At 50.8% G+C, this 17,155-nt stretch overlaps 5 protein-coding genes across 5 annotated transcripts; 3 read left to right on the top strand and 2 right to left on the bottom strand.

Moving 5' to 3' along the window:
* Positions 1-1,959: 1,959 nt before the first annotated feature.
* Positions 1,960-5,629, bottom strand: N7519_009560 (putative RNA polymerase II transcription elongation factor (Ctr9); the record flags this gene model as incomplete). Its single annotated transcript, XM_057296333.1, has 2 exons — positions 1,960-4,698; positions 4,775-5,629. The coding sequence occupies 2 exons, from the start codon at positions 5,627-5,629 to the stop codon at positions 1,960-1,962; spliced, it is 3,594 nt and encodes a 1,197-aa protein (XP_057144215.1).
* A 399-nt stretch (positions 5,630-6,028) lies between these two features.
* On the bottom strand, positions 6,029-7,344 carry N7519_009559 (lysophospholipid acyltransferase family protein; the record flags this gene model as incomplete). Its single annotated transcript, XM_057296332.1, has 2 exons — positions 6,029-6,416; positions 6,485-7,344. 2 exons carry the CDS (start codon positions 7,342-7,344, stop codon positions 6,029-6,031), a joined length of 1,248 nt encoding a protein of 415 aa, XP_057144214.1.
* Positions 7,345-7,946: 602 nt separating this feature from the next.
* Positions 7,947-12,485, top strand: N7519_009558 (Protein kinase; the record flags this gene model as incomplete). Its single annotated transcript, XM_057296331.1, has 5 exons — positions 7,947-8,073; positions 8,142-8,256; positions 8,314-9,310; positions 10,121-12,061; positions 12,117-12,485. The coding sequence occupies 5 exons, from the start codon at positions 7,947-7,949 to the stop codon at positions 12,483-12,485; spliced, it is 3,549 nt and encodes a 1,182-aa protein (XP_057144213.1).
* Positions 12,486-13,723: 1,238 nt separating this feature from the next.
* N7519_009557 (uncharacterized protein) lies at positions 13,724-14,419 on the top strand (the record flags this gene model as incomplete). Its single annotated transcript, XM_057296330.1, has 1 exon — positions 13,724-14,419. One exon carries the CDS (start codon positions 13,724-13,726, stop codon positions 14,417-14,419), a length of 696 nt encoding a protein of 231 aa, XP_057144212.1.
* An 818-nt stretch (positions 14,420-15,237) lies between these two features.
* N7519_009556 (uncharacterized protein) lies at positions 15,238-16,713 on the top strand (the record flags this gene model as incomplete). The annotated part of the gene is made up of 1 exon (XM_057296329.1): positions 15,238-16,713. The coding sequence occupies one exon, from the start codon at positions 15,238-15,240 to the stop codon at positions 16,711-16,713; it is 1,476 nt and encodes a 491-aa protein (XP_057144211.1).
* Between the last annotated feature and the right edge of the window lie 442 nt (positions 16,714-17,155).

Here is a 17,155-nt window from a genome sequence, read left to right as displayed (position 1 = left end):
GTGACATCCCTGGGGAGATGACTAGGTCGTTTAAGTACATATTGTACTCTCATGCCTGATCTCTAGATAGATGTTTGCAGCATGATAGTTGACGTGCTCTACGAACTTAAGCGTCGGCTTGGATTGTGTTCTACTTGGCTGGGCAGTATAGAAGTAGACCTTGATCTATGACATATGCGTAATTCCGATGAAGTGGATGCCCAATGGGGCTTACGGATTGGTAGTGGAGAGAATGGAGATGGCAAAGGTCTTAGGAACTGGCCTTGTGTTCCGCATAGAGGTATACCGTGATCGAGGTAGACAATAATAGGGTTGGAGAGAAATGATACGTTGATTGTAGTTTGTTGACGATCCTTAACTTTTTGGGCGGTGAACCACAGAATGCTGCCTGCGGTTGATATCATCGGTGAACTCGATGCTACGCACCTGGAATCTCTCTATATTTAGGGGTTACTTTGCTTTTGTTTTTCTCGAGAAGAATGGGGGTTTGATAAAAATTGAGCCACAGGAGAGATTTCTTTTAAAGCTCATGAGCTACATTTGGGTATGCTAACATCCTACCTACCTACCTACCTAGGTAGGTAGGTAGCATCAACATATCAGTAAGAGCCTGACTAAGGTCAAGAAAATCCATGGAACCTTCCAAGCTTAACAAAAATAAAGTTATTTCTCATCCGTAACAGCCCGATCTCCGCCCATCGAATTCTACTAGAACGTACGAAGTATGTATGTGCGAGATTTGTCTTAACTTTAGAAGCTCGTTCCTACTCCTACCAAAAAAGTATATTCCGTCTTCCTGCGGGTCCCACCGGCTGGGGCGTTAGGTGGTATCCATTTCACATGTCGATATAGCGGCTTTGGATGGTATGTTAGGGTCTCCTCTGGTTACGTGTTACTTTCCTAGGATCATGAACTTTGACCAGGGTAAGCAATTCGGTGTGCAGCCTGGGATTGTACGGGGTACGGAGTGCGAAATTGTCAATTCCAAGGTGAGATCTACTTCATCCTCCACCGATCATCAGAGTAGATATCCAAAGTTAGTACGGAGTCTATTGTACTCCGTTCTTCCGTAAAGAGTACAGAAACCTTGCCCAGACGCACAGAGTAAAAGCTCCTACCAAAAACATGCCCTATTACACGAGATAATAGGTAGCCCCCCAATCCAACGCTGACGCAGCATAAGACACAGCCCCTCCAATCCTCCGGGAGTGCATACACCTACTACCAGATCCAGTTACATGGGGCAGTTTAATTCACTAGCCAAGCAGCTAGACGAATATGGAGTAGCTCCTCGGTGCTCCGTAGGGTGGCAGGGGTCTATCCCACCAGTGACCACACGTTTAAATCCAACATTTCTGGGGCCCGCGCAAGCCATGTCTGAGATTCCTCCGTACCGAGCCATCTGCTAGGTAAGGATTATCTCCAGCGGAGTTCCGTTTACAACATAGGGAGATCAGCCCTGAGCAGATTCGTTCTGCTCCGTCGGGAATATAGAATTACATTTCTATAGATTAATTCAATGCAAGTGCGCTGCGCTTGGGCCTGGCGTTGTTCCTTTTTAATTTATTTCTTCCGCTCGACTTCCTTTTGGAGTTAGTTGCGCAGTGAATTAGGGGTTTCCTTTCTTACTGAGGCTTCCAAGATCTGTAAACGCCGGTATTTGGCCGTTCCTTGTGGCGTTTACATATCAGCTTTACCTTAGTGGCTACATATGTACGAAGGGCTTGGTATGGTATTTTTATTTATTTCAATGGTCTTGTTCGAACAATGCACAGGTGTTCTTTTTGATTTCATTGAAGACTGATAACGATCGAGGCTAATAAGTACATATGCCTTGAAGCACAAGGGGGGAAATGTATCAATTGCAGTAGATGGCCCCTTACCAGACGCCTGGATGAGAAAAATGGAAAATAGAACTTTGAAGAGTAACAGAAAAAAGTAGTTGTAATGTGGCATAATTCACTCCTGCATCTCCGTGTCCTCGGTAGTCTTCGAAGGCTCCTCGCCGAACAGGTCGTCATCTTTGTCATCTTCATGGACAGACTTCTCGGCTTGCACTTCTTGCTGCACTTCCTCTTCCTCGTCCTCATCCTCGTCATCATCAGCAATACGACGAGAAGCCTTGCCACGACGGCGTGGGGCAGCTTCTTCAGCCGGCTCCTCGTCGTCGCCAAACAGATCATCCTTGTCTTCGCCAGCAGACTTAGCAGCGTCTTCGTCATCAGAGTCGACAACCATCTCGCTGCTCTTGTACTTGCCAGGCTTCTCGGGCTTCTCGGCCTGAGCCTTCCCGCCCGACCGGCGTCCCAAGCGGCGCCGCTTCTTGGGCGCCTCGCCCTCACTCTCGGCCGCGCTGTGCGCAGCTTCGCCTTCACCTTCATCCGCAATGAAATCGTCCCCGCCCTTCTTCTTGCGCTTGCTGGCAGGCTTCTTCTTGCGCTTGACCCGCTCACCGGTCTCAGAGTCATGAGTCAATTCGGCCTCCTCGCGAGCGCGCTCCTCTTCAGCGCGCTGTAAGGCGTGCCGTTGCACCTCTTCAACCATCTGAGCGCGTTCCTCGGCGATGCGCTTCTTGCGCTCCATCTCAACCTCTTGGGCCTTGCGCAGTTCCTCTTCCCGGACCCGCGCGGCTGCTTCGCGGGCTTCACGGGCTTGCTGGAGCTTCGCGGCATTCTTCTCTTCGTACTCCTTCTGGCTCTGCATGGCTCGGTCAAGCTGCTTACTGATTGTGCGACCCATATTGGCTCGTTGCTCCAACGCGGCGCTGGGGTAGGGCGGGTTCTTCTCCTTGGAAAGACGCTCGAAGGTTTCGATGGCTTCCTTGAGGCCCTCCGCTGCCTCTTGGACATCTTGGAGCGTCTTCTGGGTGGGCTGTAGACCGTATGCGAGCGAGGCGATTTGGTTCTGCACGAAAGCAACGTTGAACTGCAGGTGGAGTTGATCCGCAGCAATATCGCGCGCGCGTGTGGCGTAGTCCAGTGCTGTCTTCATTGCGGCCAAGTTTGCCTCCTGCTTGCCCCGTAGCCACCATACACGACCAAGACAAGCTAAGATTTGCACATCGCGCTGGCGATCCTTTGACAAGGCAGTCTCGTAGTGTTCGATTGACCGCGAGAACTGGCGAAGCTCAGCGAAGACATGTCCTAAGTTGAGGTAGACGCTGGGGTCCTTAATCGTATCCCGAATCTTGGACAAAATTTGCACAGCAGAGCTGTGGTCTTTCCTGTCATCGACCAAGGCGATGGCAATACCCTGAGCGGCATATGCGTTCTTGGGGTCCAGTTGGAGAGCCTTGTCAAAGAACTCCACAGCACGCTGATAAATCTTGCGACGTTTTTCTTTTTCTTGGTCTGTGTCACGACGCATGTCACGGGCGGCGAGGAGATGCACATTGCCCATTCCAGTCAACGCGTAGCGATCGTGCTTGTCATAGTACTGCAATGTGTGCTTGAAATGACGTTGCTCGCTATCTTCAGCAAGGTTGGCGACTCGTTTCTTCGCCTTGCTAAGGTACCATCCGTAGAGCGACCGAACTTCCAGATTTGTGCTTTCCGCTTCGTAAAGCTTGCCAATCTTCTTAGGGCCCTCGTCGGTAGGGCTCTGGCGAAGGGCAATATATGTCAGGCGTGCATTAGCTTCCGTGTAGTCAGCATGACGCTCCAGAAGACCTTCGTAGACTTTCTTGGCTTCGTCCCACATGTCGGCTGCCTCGTAAGTCCGTCCAAGGTTGTAGCTGATTGTGGTGACGAGCGCATCGGTATCGGTGCCATCCTCTTTTTCTTTGGATTGCACACAGGCATTGAGGGCAGACTGGAACAACCCACGAGCCAGTGCGATCTTGTCGTTCTGGTATAGGAAGCAGCCCATATTGTTGAGGAGCTGCGGTGGGAGACTCTCCCTAAGAGCAGCGTTCATCTTCTCCTGGTCCTCGATATCAGGTCGAGCATCCTCAGGGATTTCAGCAATCTGGATCTGTTCCAGTTGGGTCAGGCACTGCATGCTCTTATCTGGAGCCGTGCCCTCGTAGAGGCGGGAAAGGTAAACAAGAACCGATTCGTCGGGAGAGATATTTTGCTTCTCATCCTTCCACATAGAGCGCACCGACTCAAGCAGAGTGATGGCTCGCTTTGTCTCAGTCGACTTGTCTTCCTTGCTGCCTGACTTCTGAGCAGCAAAGACTTCTTCCGCGTGAATAGCAGCAAGGAGGGTCATCGCCTCTGGATTTTTCGACTGCTGAACAATCTTCTCTAGTCGGAACTTGGCACCATCAAAGTCCTTGTTCGTGATCTGCATTTGCACAGCGCCGAATTTGGCGGGAAGGTAGCCTTTGTCAACCCCACCACGAGCTTGATCCGAACGGTTGTAGAACTCCGCAGCACGGGCATTGTCGCCTTCATAGTGCGATTTGCGACCGAGAAGGTACCAGCCGTCACTGGCAATAGACATAACATCCGTGTGCTCGATGGCTTTGCGTGCCAATGTCTCGACGGTGGGATATTGTTTGCGGAGAAGGAAATAGCTGGCGAACATGGAGCAGGTCATCGGGTATTCCTTGTCCAGTTTGAATGCCTTTTGGGTGTATTGAGTCATTGCTAATTTGTACATTGACCCGAACATAGGGTCGGTGGTGGCTCGGCGAGAGCTGTCGTGGAGGTAGTAAACTGCGAGCAGAACGTTGGCAACCTTGGACTCGGGATTCTGCATAGCGACGGAGGTTAGTTATCATGCTATTTAAGAAACCGCCTTGAGAGGAATTTTTTTTTTCTTAACATACCAGAGACAGTGATCTCTCCCAAGCTACCTTGGCTTGATCCTTGAAGCCCAGCTGCCACAAGCAGCATCCTAGACCAATACGAGGATCAGGGTCTGTGAGGTTAGGCATCTTGATCAGAGCCTTTTGGTATCCTTCAAGTGCATCTGCGTATCTTCCGAGCATGTAATGCGCGCGGGCACGTCCCAGAATAGCCATGATGTTCCGGCCACCAAAGGCTTTGGATGACTCGTCAAAACATTTCAGAGCCTGCCGCAGCGACTCGACTCTTTCCGAGGTATCAACCGCACCTGGACGAACGGCACGGGGCGGGTATAGGGATGCACGGAGGAGACACAAGACGCCACGCGCCAGGAAGAGAGGAGGATAAGCCGGGTTGAGTCGGGAAGCCTCGTTCAACGTCGACGTCGCAAGTTGGAGGTAGTGATCTTTGGTCTTGGCTTCCGAGTATAGTTCTCCTTCAGGTGCAACTCGAGGAGCATGTCGGCTCTTTAGCAGCAGCATCCAGCAGATCCAGCCCAGCAGACCGAGTTTCTCCTTTGTCGCCCCGTGCGCGACGGAGGCCAGACCCTTAGTCAAGATGTCGATGGCATGGTCGATCTGCTTTCGCTTGGCGTAGGCGAGAGCAATGATCACCCAGAAGTTCTTGGCCGCTTTTTCATTTTCCAAGAGAGTGCAAAGCTCAGTCGGGTCATCGGGGAGCTCGAGCAAGCTGACTTCGACTTCGCTGTCGAAGCTGGATGCGGGAATGTCGATAGCATCGGGGATGTCGGAAAAGCGCAGGTTGTTCAATGGGCTAGCTGAAGGTACAGCATCACCGTTCAAGCCATTAGTTTGGCCATTCTCAAGAGGCGCCATGGTGTGTCCGGGGACGGGAGGGATGAGGCCACTTTGCGAGTAGGTATGGAATTGTAGGAGCCTCAACTCATGATCAAGCGAGGTTGTCCATCAAAGAGATTTCAGGATTAGGACCGGTGAGGTTAGCGACCTCGAATTTGGAGAAAACGCGAAAAAGTGACTCTCGGAGACTAACAGCGCGGCGATGAGAAGGAGAGAATTGGACGATCGCAGTGGCTGGGCTGCACTGCCACAGAGCGCCACACTGCATACAATGAACAAAAAGTGCATTTAAATGCATTCATTCATCTCTGGATCTAACGAATGACCACTTTCAATGATTTCCAAATAATATAGAGCAACTAAATGAAATCACATTCACTAGATTGAATAATTGAATATCTAGGTACGGTATCCACATCACTGCATCCAGCTTGTTACAAATTTGCAGAGCACAGCAACACTGACCAGCACCACAAAGATAAGACCAAGCTCACTCCAGTGATGTAGGCTACCATAGGACTCGACATATCCAGCCAAAGCAGCAGCCTGTTGGCCATCTACTGCATGGTCAGCCTTGATCGACCCGGCCAACTCGGTTGGGAAGCGGCCAGTTTCGAAGTACTGATCCATAAGTTGATCCTTCTCGGCCCAGCGTGCTGTCAGCCATTCCTCAAACTCCTTCTGGTCATCAAGAGGAATCTTTGAAACCTGGAAGCGTCTCCAATGCATGTTGACTGAGGTCGGCGGTCGTCCTTGCAAGTATGTGGAGCGAAGAGTGAAGTATTTATCGGGATAGCTTCCCTTTCTATAGCCAAACTTGTGAGTATCGTTCTAGTAGCAGGAAAAAGGGATAGACGCGAAAAAAAAACATACGGTGGTCCTTCATAGGCCATGGTGCAATCATACACCCAGTCTACGGTTCCCCGCAACTGCTGAAGACAGAAGAACAGACCCGTAGACCGCGGAAGAATCACGTGCTTGAATGAAGGCAGCCCTTGTTTCTCTCCCCAAATGTCGCTGCGTCTCTTGGTATTGATGGACAGGTTTGTCCCTTCGGGGAAGATTAGCAGCCACATAGGATCGTACTGTGGGCGAGCTGAGTTGGAGCCGGTGTAGACTGTCTTCAGCTTATCCAAACGATGTTGGAGCCTTGGCTTGTCGGACATCCACTTGCGAGCCATGAAGATAAAACCGTAGAACATCATGCCCGTGCCGACAATAGGGATATACTTAAGCGACTCTTTCAAGATGATGAAGATGCGGCCATGCATCTGGTTGGTGTATGCAACCCACCAGAGGTAAACCCAGTCAGTGTATACCTGGTGGTTTGAGATCATGACGAGACGCTCCGGGAACCTCGTCTCCAGCAAACCATCTTTGGATAGATGGATTTGCCCACGCACGCTAGCATCACCACTGACCCGGAAGAGCGTCGGGGAGCTCCATTGGGTGACAGAACCGAGAACCAACCCAAAACATTGTTTTGTATATGCCATATATGAATAGTAGTAATATCTGTTGATGAGATACAGCGGGCAGCCGATTAGTTGCGTCACACAGATCGCCAGAATACAGCAATCCGCCCACGTTATCAGCAGAAGCGAGCGAAGTATCTGCATGGGAATGCCATGCTTGAGACGGGGCTCGGAAGGTGGTTTGGTCGAGAGCTTCTGGAGCTCCCCAGCATCCTTAGTGGTCGGTGGCTTGCGCTGTCGAACCTCGGTAGGCTCCATGGTGGAAATTTGGAGGTCCGAAGATCCCTATTCCTTAGAGGTTGAGAACTGAGGTAGAAAGTCAAGTGTTAGACTGGAAGCTAACGCTTCTACAGCTGTACAGAGCCCACACACAGAAATGGTCTGGTCGGATGCGGAGATATTGATGATCGATGTGGGCTCAACGCAACAAAAGCTAGACAGAAGCTAGAAGATGAAATAATTTGCCATGTCCTAGGGGAGGCTTATAATAATAATAGAGATTGTGGGATCAAAATGGAATAAGTATTGGAGAGCTGGGTCAGTTGGAGTTGGAGAGTTGGAGGGGGAAATCAGGCGGATCGTGTGGATCCAAAATGACGGTCACAGCCTCATAACGTCACCCAACTTTCTTATTATTTACTCTTGACTCTCTTTTCTTTGTGATTCATCCTTCCTCTGAGATCCTGGAGCTATAAAACTAACTCTTGTGTCAGCTTATTACACTCTAGGGCTCCAGTTCCTACGTTGGGCTGAAACATGGCGCGTTGATGTGAGCAACCCAAATTCGAATCCTCTTGACTGGAGTCCTTTTAGCTGATACACATGACCAGGGTCGATAGGCCTGCGATCCTCCTTACAACATGCTCCGCGCCATCCTCTGCAGGAGTCCCCGCCTCGCCTTGCGCCAGCATTTTTCCACGTCTCGACCACGTCACGAGATCAAAGACATCGGCTCTTTGTCTCAGCGCTTAATACCAAAATACCAAGGTGTGACTTGGACCTGTCCTGTTGTGTCAGTCTGATTTGTTGGTTCGAAGACTAATGGGTTTTCTCAGAATCCTGCGACGGAGAGCTCCTGTGTCTCCAGTGGCCAGCGCCGCCGCGAAATATTTTCCTGGTGCGCAAAGACTGCGCCCCGGCGGTTACCGATTCCCTGATTGAATTCGTCAAGTAAGATTGAAGACATGCTCATGGGAAGCGACTCGGCACAAGGCTAACATCTACGAGTCATGTTTCCTCTACATACCCATCTATCGCGGTGATACTTGAGTCCAAGACTGCCGCCGAAGTACATTCTTCGCTCTCTTTTCCTGTCTACTCTGTTTCTCTTGACGAGAAAACGACGGCGCTTCACGATAAAGTCGATCTCACGGTGACCCTGGGCGGCGATGGTACGATTCTACATGCAGCGTCGGTCTTCGCGACCTGTTCAAACGTTCCGCCCGTCCTCTCGTTCAGCATGGGTACATTGGGTTTCTTGAGTGAGTGGAAATTCTCAGAGTTTAAGCGGGCTTTCCGAGAAGTCTACATGTCTGGAGCCGGGGCAGGGGATCGGACCCATGTGTTGGAAGATGTCCCCGGGGCGGGACTCACAGAACAGGAAACTGAGATGGGTCCGACCGGGTGGTCATCCGTCCGGGGCAAATCTATGGGCTCTACGCGCGGGGCCCGCATTCTGATGCGCAACCGGTTGAAAGTAGGACTGTTTGCCGCCGACGGAACCGAAACGACGCCTATCCGGACCAAGACCGACCAGGGCCAGGGGGTATACGTGATGAACGAGCTCCTCATCCACCGTGGCAAGGAACCGCACTTGGCTGTGGTAGATGTGTTTGTGGGTGGGCGGTTCCTGACTGAGGCTGTGGCAGATGGAATTATAATTTCCACGCCCACGGGAAGTACAGCCTACAGCCTGAGTAGCGGGGGTAGCATTGTGCATCCACTAGTCCCATCCATCCTCTTAACGCCGATTTGCGCGCGTAGCCTCAGCTTCCGGCCATTGGTTCTTCCTTCCAGCACCCCCATCACACTGCGGCTGAGCGAAAAGAACCGAGGGCGCGAACTAGAAGTCAGTCTGGATGGTGTTCATTTAGGCCAAGGGATGGCAGTTGGTATGGAGGTCCGAGTTTGGAATGAGGAGATGCGTCATGGGAAGAATGAGTGGCAGGGTGGTGTACCCAGTGTGATGCGAAGAAGTGTGGGGTGCGAAGCCCATGAGGGATGGGTAGGTGGATTGAATGGATTGTTGAAGTTCAATCATCCATTTGGAGAGGTATAACATATAATATATAATATTGTTTTGAATGTACTTAAGAATCAGAAGAATCAAAGAACATTGAATCGAAGAAGGTCAAAATGTAGAACTTCCAGGAAATCCGATTAAGTGGGAGACCGTGGATCCAATCCCCCCCTATGGACTATTCTGATTGGCAGAGGCTTGTTTTCTGTAGATGAACTTCCAAAGTACTTCGGGCCCTATCTCAGGGGACATCTCCTCCTCCCCCTTTCTCTTCTTCCCTGCCACTTTTCTCGGTGATTCTTCTTCTTTATTTTATTTTATTTCGATATTGCGTTGTTTATTCTCGAGCATCCTCGCAGTGCGAGGGCCGCTCCTGATTTTCTAACAAAGGTACCCATTCTACCCCTCCTTCGGTCTTCTCAATACTACTCTACTCTCCCTTGTCTCGGGAAGCTAGTATGTTCGAGTGACTACCATGACAAAGAGAACATTGGGAATCGTTCTTTTGACTATCCTCTCCCCAAATGCAGTTGCTAATTCTCATTTAGTAGCGCGAGCCGGTCTTGAAGACCTCAGGAGGTCTCGGCGCATTCGTTTACCACCCCCCTCCGCACCCCCTGCGCGACCTGTGAAATCCCTTGAACAATGACTTCGTATGGAAAGTACGTAACCGCACCATTACCATCTTTCTCCGAATCCGATGACATTTATTCACCCTCCACAGCAACATGTACGCGCCGGAGCAGTTCATGAATCCGGGGCCAGCCCCCGCCCCCTACCGATCGACCCCCCAAGTTGACTCTACCAACCAACAACACAGCCACCTCCTTCGGTCAGATGAGCTTGGACTCTCCGAGCACACCGGTTCCGTCGACGGCAAATCTTTCGCTTTTCCCGAACACCAGTAGTCCTTCGCTGGCTATGACTCGGAGTAATACCGGCCAAAATGGGATCTCAATCATCAAAGAAGGCACCGTCCGCTGCAAAGAGGACAAATTCTTGGCGACTTGGAATACACGTTACTTGATCCTACGTGAATATAAACTTGAATTTTTAAAGAGTGATTCTGGCAAGGTAGTGATTACATTCCCTTTGTCCTCGGTCACCGCTGTCGCTCGCTCCGAGGATTCCAAGATGGCCTTCGAGGTCACTCGCTTGGCCAATCCGAAGGATGCAAACTCCAAAGCCTCACTTCTTGCCCGCGACCTACCTACCAAGACCATCACTTGCGAAGTCAAGTCCGATGATGAAATCTACGAGTGGATCGACAAGATCTACGAGCGCTGCCCCGGAATGGGCGGCGTCAGCAACCCGACAAACTTTAGTCACCGTGTTCACGTCGGCTTTGACCCAAATACCGGCGCCTTTGTAGGTTTGCCCCCCGAGTGGGAGAAGCTTTTGACATCCTCCGCTATCACGAAGGAAGACTACAAGAAGAACCCCCAGGCTGTCATTGAGGTTCTTGAATTCTACTCGGATATCAAGATGCGCGAGCAGAACCCTCAATACTATGCTGGAATCAACTCCCCGTCCAACGGTCAATCCAAGGCATACGGTAGTAGTGTTGGTAGCTCCATCGCACCCCCGCGTCCTCCACCACCAGGACCTATGCAGCGCCTTGATAGCAGTCAGTCGAAATCTGACGGTTCTATGCGCTCTGCGTCATCCTCAGTTGGACAGTCGGACCGTGCGGCAGACCACCAACAGCAAGTTGAACGGATGAAGGAAATGGCCGACCAAGAGCGTCGCCGTGTGGAAGAGGAACGTCGCAACAAGGAGGAGCAAGACGCTTATAATGCTTCCATCCCGAAGAGCCGTCCCAATATGGCTCAACAAGAGCTTGGTGGATATGGCGGCGACGAGCCATCACAGAATAGCCGCTATCAACCAAGCCGCCCCGCCCCTCAGGCTCCAGGAGCTGCTGCACGCCAGCAAGACCCCCGGCAGCTCACGGCACAGCGTCCCGCACCAGCGCCACCGTCGCAGAATCCCTACAGCCAAAACGCGCCCCGAGCACCGGGTGCTCCTCGCACTGATGACCGCCAAGGCTCCCCAAGCTCCCGCTACCCTCCCAGTGACCCTCGGGCCCCAGGATCGGCCAGCCGTCATCAGCAAAACGGTTCCAAGGGACAGGCCGGACCCCCTCCGACACGCCTGCCGGCTCCTGTTCAGGCTGTGAAGCCGTTGAACATTGCCAACAAGCAAAACGGGAACAAGCAGAACGTCCCCGATGGCGTTCGCCAGGCCGAAGCTGCTCTTACCAAGAAGGCAGATCAGCCACGCCAGAAGGAGGTGCGCATGTCGGCCATGTCAGAGAACGAGGTCATGGAGCGACTGAGATCTGTCGTATCCAAAGACAACCCGAACGAGTCTTACAGCAAGCAGCGCAAGATTGGTCAGGGTGCATCTGGATCCGTGTATGTGGCGCGCGTTAAGGAAAGCGCACCTTCCAGTGTTGCCCACGAGCTTTACCGGACGTATGGCCCGCGCTGCCAGGTGGCCATTAAGCAGATGGACCTGCGCAGTCAGCCCCGCAAGGAGTTGATCGTCAACGAAATTATTGTCATGAAGGACAGTCAGCACCCGAATATTGTCAATTTCCTGGACTCGTTCTTGCAGGAATCAAGCAATGAACTCTGGGTTGTCATGGAGTTCATGGAGGGTGGCGCGTTGACTGACGTGATTGATAATAACCCAGTAATTACTGAAGGTCAGATCGCGACAATTTGTGCTGAGGTATGTTTTTTCATCCAATTTTGTTTTCATCCAATTACTAACGTTTTACCCCAAGACTTGTAAGGGTCTGGCCCATCTTCACAACCAGAGCATCATCCACCGTGATATCAAGAGTGACAATGTCCTCCTCGACCGTGTCGGCCACGTCAAGATCACCGATTTCGGCTTCTGCGCCAAGCTGACCGAAACCAAGAGCAAGCGAGCCACCATGGTCGGCACCCCTTACTGGATGGCACCCGAGGTGGTCAAGCAGAAGGAGTACGGCCCGAAGGTCGACTGCTGGTCGCTAGGCATCATGGCCATCGAAATGATCGAGTCAGAGCCCCCTTACCTGAACGAAGAACCCCTGAAGGCCCTCTACCTTATTGCCACCAACGGAACCCCCCCGTCTCAAGAAGCCCGAGAAGCTCAGCAAGGAGCTTAAGTCTTTCCTGAGCGTCTGCCTCTGCGTCAATGTCCACAGCCGCGCTTCCGCTGATGAGCTCCTCGCCCACGAATTCCTGCAGACTGGATGCAGCCTGGCTAGTCTGGCTGAGCTTCTCCGCTGGAAGAAGGCCACTGGCTAGTAAATACCTGAGGTTTCCGTTCTGCTCTTTATCTACCGCAACTTGGAGCAACATCTGGGTCCTATTTACGCATCTTCGTTTAGATGTCCATGTCTCACTTGCATTCTCACAGGAGCCGCTCTCTTCACGTGTGCTTCATTCCCCGTCTCCTTGATTGCACTCTTGAAGATATCATTGCTGCTCTGCTCTTTTTACTTATCATACACAACCCTGGGCGTGGATAATTTGGCGTTTCATCTGTCTTTTTTTCCTTTTTCCCCTTTCCAACTTTTCTTCGACGCTTGCACAAAACAATACCATGTTTCCCCCCATGACGTTCACGATTTTGCAACTTGCACTGTATTATGTGCCCTTGCACAAAAGCGAAGAATAGTTTAAAATCCGATGTGACTTTGACTCGATTTCTTCAAAACCAATCGACTTTTACGTTATAATAGCCCTGGAGGTGTATGTAACCTTGGGCTCTTTGCGCCGTATTTGGCTGCGCAGTCCAAAAAGATCGAATACATGTCTTCGTATAACCCTCTAAGGTCGATTTCATACATGGTTGTCCTATATGACTCAAATTCATGAACAGAACAGTTGCTTACACGCACTATTAGTTACATATACACAAGATAATGTCAGACGAGTCTTGGCTTTCCCTTTTCGTTTCAGTGCTCACCCCTTGCCGCGTTTTGCTCACTGAGCAACATGATCCCACTCACTGAGCGTGATCTGAGCGCTCTGTGAGCACCTGAGCAGCGTGATCCACTCAGTGCGCACGACCTGTGGGAAGGGGCATAACGGCCAAAGGTCAAATGCCTGATTTTAGACTGGTAGAAAATTAACCTAAATTACTATAACAGAGCCTTAACAAGCAAGGTACTACAGTCTATAGGTGGGGTCTCCGAAATATTGGGCTAAACCTTTATACCTAGGTACCTAGGTAGATTAGCTCGAGTGGACTGTGTCCTGGCTTTACAACATACACCTTCGCACATCACGTCACTCCACGTCGACTGTGTTAGGCTTCAAATCTACCCATTATTTTGCGCTATCTATTGCCATAGTTGTGACTACCGTTTATCGATTGATTCTGTTTCAGGAAAGCACGATGGCCTCACCGAATCCGAGGAAAGAGGCCCCCGTAACACCTGGTCCTCCGAGGTTCACATTTACAACTTCTCCGGACCAGATAGTTGACCGCTCGATGTCTTCAACAGTAATCCCAGACATGCAACCACAGAGTTCATTTTCGAAAATAACACCTAGCGAGTCAGACTTCTGTGTCCCAGATAACACCGAAGAGTTTTGGGCCGACAACCTACGCCAAGCGCGGAAGAAGATAGCTCAGATCCAGGCAACGGTTGATGGGAATGTCGGGATATCTACCCACAACCTCCTGGTCTCTGGTCTCGAGAAAAAGGAAATTCAGCAACTTCTGCAGAAAAAGCATAGTGGCTCCAGGGCCACTTTCACCGACGAGCAAGTTCTATTCCAAACCATGCCGGGAAACGCGCACGAGCAATTGATCGTGTTCTTACAGCAGAACTTCGCGAGGGCAATGGAGGCGGCGAATTGCCAGATGACGAGATCCACGTGGGTAGGTATTGGCGCCACGAGCTCAAAGGGACGGTTTTGCGGAAAGGAGCCCGATTGGGGTGGAATAACTCGGACGGTGCCACGAAGCTTATCCTCCTTTTCAAAATCAAAGACACCCGGGGCTTCGCGGTCGAGGTTGAGTTATGGGAAGAGGTGGTGGCCCATGACACCGGTGTGGCAACCCGATCGCGGCCTCCGTCTATCTTAACTAACCTGCAACGGACGCAATCCACCACCACTGTTGATGCCTCCGGCCAACATTCTGGCATCCCACTTCGCTATTCAACTTTGGTGAGGCAGCCCCGGGCCCAACTCACCCAGAATTCGTTGTCCTCACTCCGGAGATGTTAACTGACGTCTGTGCTCCCACTGTTTGAGTACTTCCTTTCCAACAGTAAGTAACCATATATAAGCTCAGCCAGGCAGTTTGGTATGTGTACTGGGAAACTTACTCCGCAACGATTCTATGCTGAGTTTGATACTCGAGCTTCTCAGTAAGATGCATTGATGAGGACACTGTTCTGCAAACAACCTTCCTGAACTTCTGCTTCAGAGAAACCAACTGCCCATTTGTCGCAGTGACGATCCCTGGGATCTTTGTATTCCGATAAGATCCAGAATGAGGCTGAAACATTCTGACACCGCTGCGTGTCTTTGGGTTTTCTTGGTTTTGATGGCTTTGCGCAGAATTGACAGGTCAAGGACTTTTGCTCTGAGTGGCGAGTCCTGGTTCAAGCGGCTGAGCTCGGCTCTGAGGGTGTTCGGCTTTGCCTTATATGAGGTGATATTTAAGGACAAGATCAGATCTTGCCAAGCCCATACGGGGCTGAAACCCTCTTGGCAGAGAATAGCTCTCGCTCCAGTCCACGGGTAATAATGCAGCTTACTTACATATACCTGCCCCCTCCATTCTTCCCTTCCAACTTGGAAATCCTGGACCTGAGAGTGTGCTATATCATTGCAAACTCATAGGCCAGCTTTATTCCTGTACAGGACTATTCCCAAGAAGTGCCAAGACAGTGGAAAATGTCTGAGACATTCGTTCTCCCCTGTTCTCCCTCCATCCTGCGTTCAGATCGCTTCGACTCTGTTTCTTGCGATGAACCTGAAGTTCCCTTTTGGCGGATTTTGACTTGTATCTTGGCCGAGTCATTAAACTCGGTGACTGACAGCTCGTCTCTCATCGATACCCTGGAAAGGATATCAGTTGTTCTACACGGAAAGGCTGCCAGGAACTATGTGTTCCTAGGGGAATTTCTCGCCAAGTATCTGACGTCTACTTCTGGTAGCAAGTTCTTTACATCAACGTGGCCACGTCTAGTCGGCCTTGCCTTGCAACTGCCATCTTTATTCCCGAGCCACTCCATCCCCCCGCTGAAAAGCGAGGAGACTAGCCAGATTATTTTAAGCAGAAGGCAGGCTGCATGTCTGGTCGTACACCAATTCTTGTGCTCCCTGCCGGCCCATCCATGGCAGACAGAGTCCTTCGTCAATTTGTCGCCTTGGTACTCGGCTGGAGAGGCAATGCACCAGGGTGCTGTGCAGGCGTATCTAACCGCACTGTTCACGTATTTCGAAGCCATAGCGGCCTCCGAACCAGACAGTGGAATTTTACACCACTCAGTGGAAGACTGGCCCATCAGTTTCACGTTAATAGTAACGTCTGAGGACCAATCACAATCTCTTCTTTGCAATGCGCCAGCCTCATTGAGCCGTTTGGCAGTTGTCCAACTCCCACACCAATCAACAGACATCACATACCTCGGTCTTCCAGATGGCGCATGCGTGATATCCGCTAACAAGTGCGTGGGACTTGGTGCGACAGGTACTCAAGAAGAGCTCCATGTGGGTATTTCCCCCAAGGCGTGCCCAGTGACACTGCTAGCGCCCCCTCTGAAGGATCGCCAGGTCCTCATCTGCCAGGGTGCCGAAGCAATCGTTACTACTAAAGGACATGGCAGATGGGCCTCCTTAGACGAAATATTGCATGGCAGACCAAGGCCATCGTCTGACTGGCGCAACCGGGTCATGCTATTCATGGACGCCCTGGAACTCGACCTTGTTGATCGCGCCCATCCACAAGGTGGAGAGAACATTCCCGACCTTATGCCAGGCTATCTACATCGGGAATTGGTGAAGGCCTACACCGCGTTCTGCTCACATTGTTCTAGGAATACCCGGAAACCCTACTCCTTTGTTACTACTGGACTTTGGGGCTGCGGCGCCTTTGGGGGGAATAGACAGATCAAGGCGATCATCCAGTGGTACGCTGCATCCATAGCAAATGTACCAGAGCTTCGATATGTCCTAGGTGGCGAAGAGCAGAAAGCATTTGGAGATGAGCTCAAGAGGTTTGTTGACAAGGCAGAGCACACTAGAAGAGAATTGGAGCCACGGAAGCTCTTCGATGTGCTTGTCCGTCTGGGTACAGACCTCCAGAAGGGGAAAGCCGCTGTTCCCAAGCCAGATGAGATTTTCGAATATGTTTTACAAAGCCTGTAGGGGGTATTGCCTCGATGCTCTGGTGGAGATTACCGGGTCACCTTGTTTCCCATCTCATTTCCTTTGTACATATGTAACCTGGGAGCTTCGCAAAGTTTAGAATGCGAATAGAATCCAACGTTGGAACTATACCTAGGTAGACATTACCTCGCAAGACTCCTAATCGTATCTGCTACATTAAATCCCCCCAACGTCCTTGAGAGCTTTCTCTTTCTGTCTAATTGAGTCATAATTAGTTACCACATCCTATTTTGGGCCTAGGTAGTGACGAATTGAGGATCTATATAGGGGATTGTGCTATTGAATTAGTAGAAGAGAGCTTTATATGTATAAGTACTTTTTAACAGAAATTACAACATGCCACTTAAGGGTATAAAGTAAGATATCTTTTCGATGTCTTTTCAATGTCTTTGATTTTTCAGAATAGAATCGAACAATTGAT

This window comes from Penicillium mononematosum (assembly GCF_028829835.1).
Source record: "Penicillium mononematosum strain IBT 11891 chromosome Unknown utg000005l:1.0-9366267.0:1.0-9372171.0, whole genome shotgun sequence".
NCBI classification, from domain to species: Eukaryota; Fungi; Ascomycota; class Eurotiomycetes; order Eurotiales; family Aspergillaceae; genus Penicillium; species Penicillium mononematosum.
This window is presented reverse-complemented; position numbering and strand designations above follow the sequence as displayed.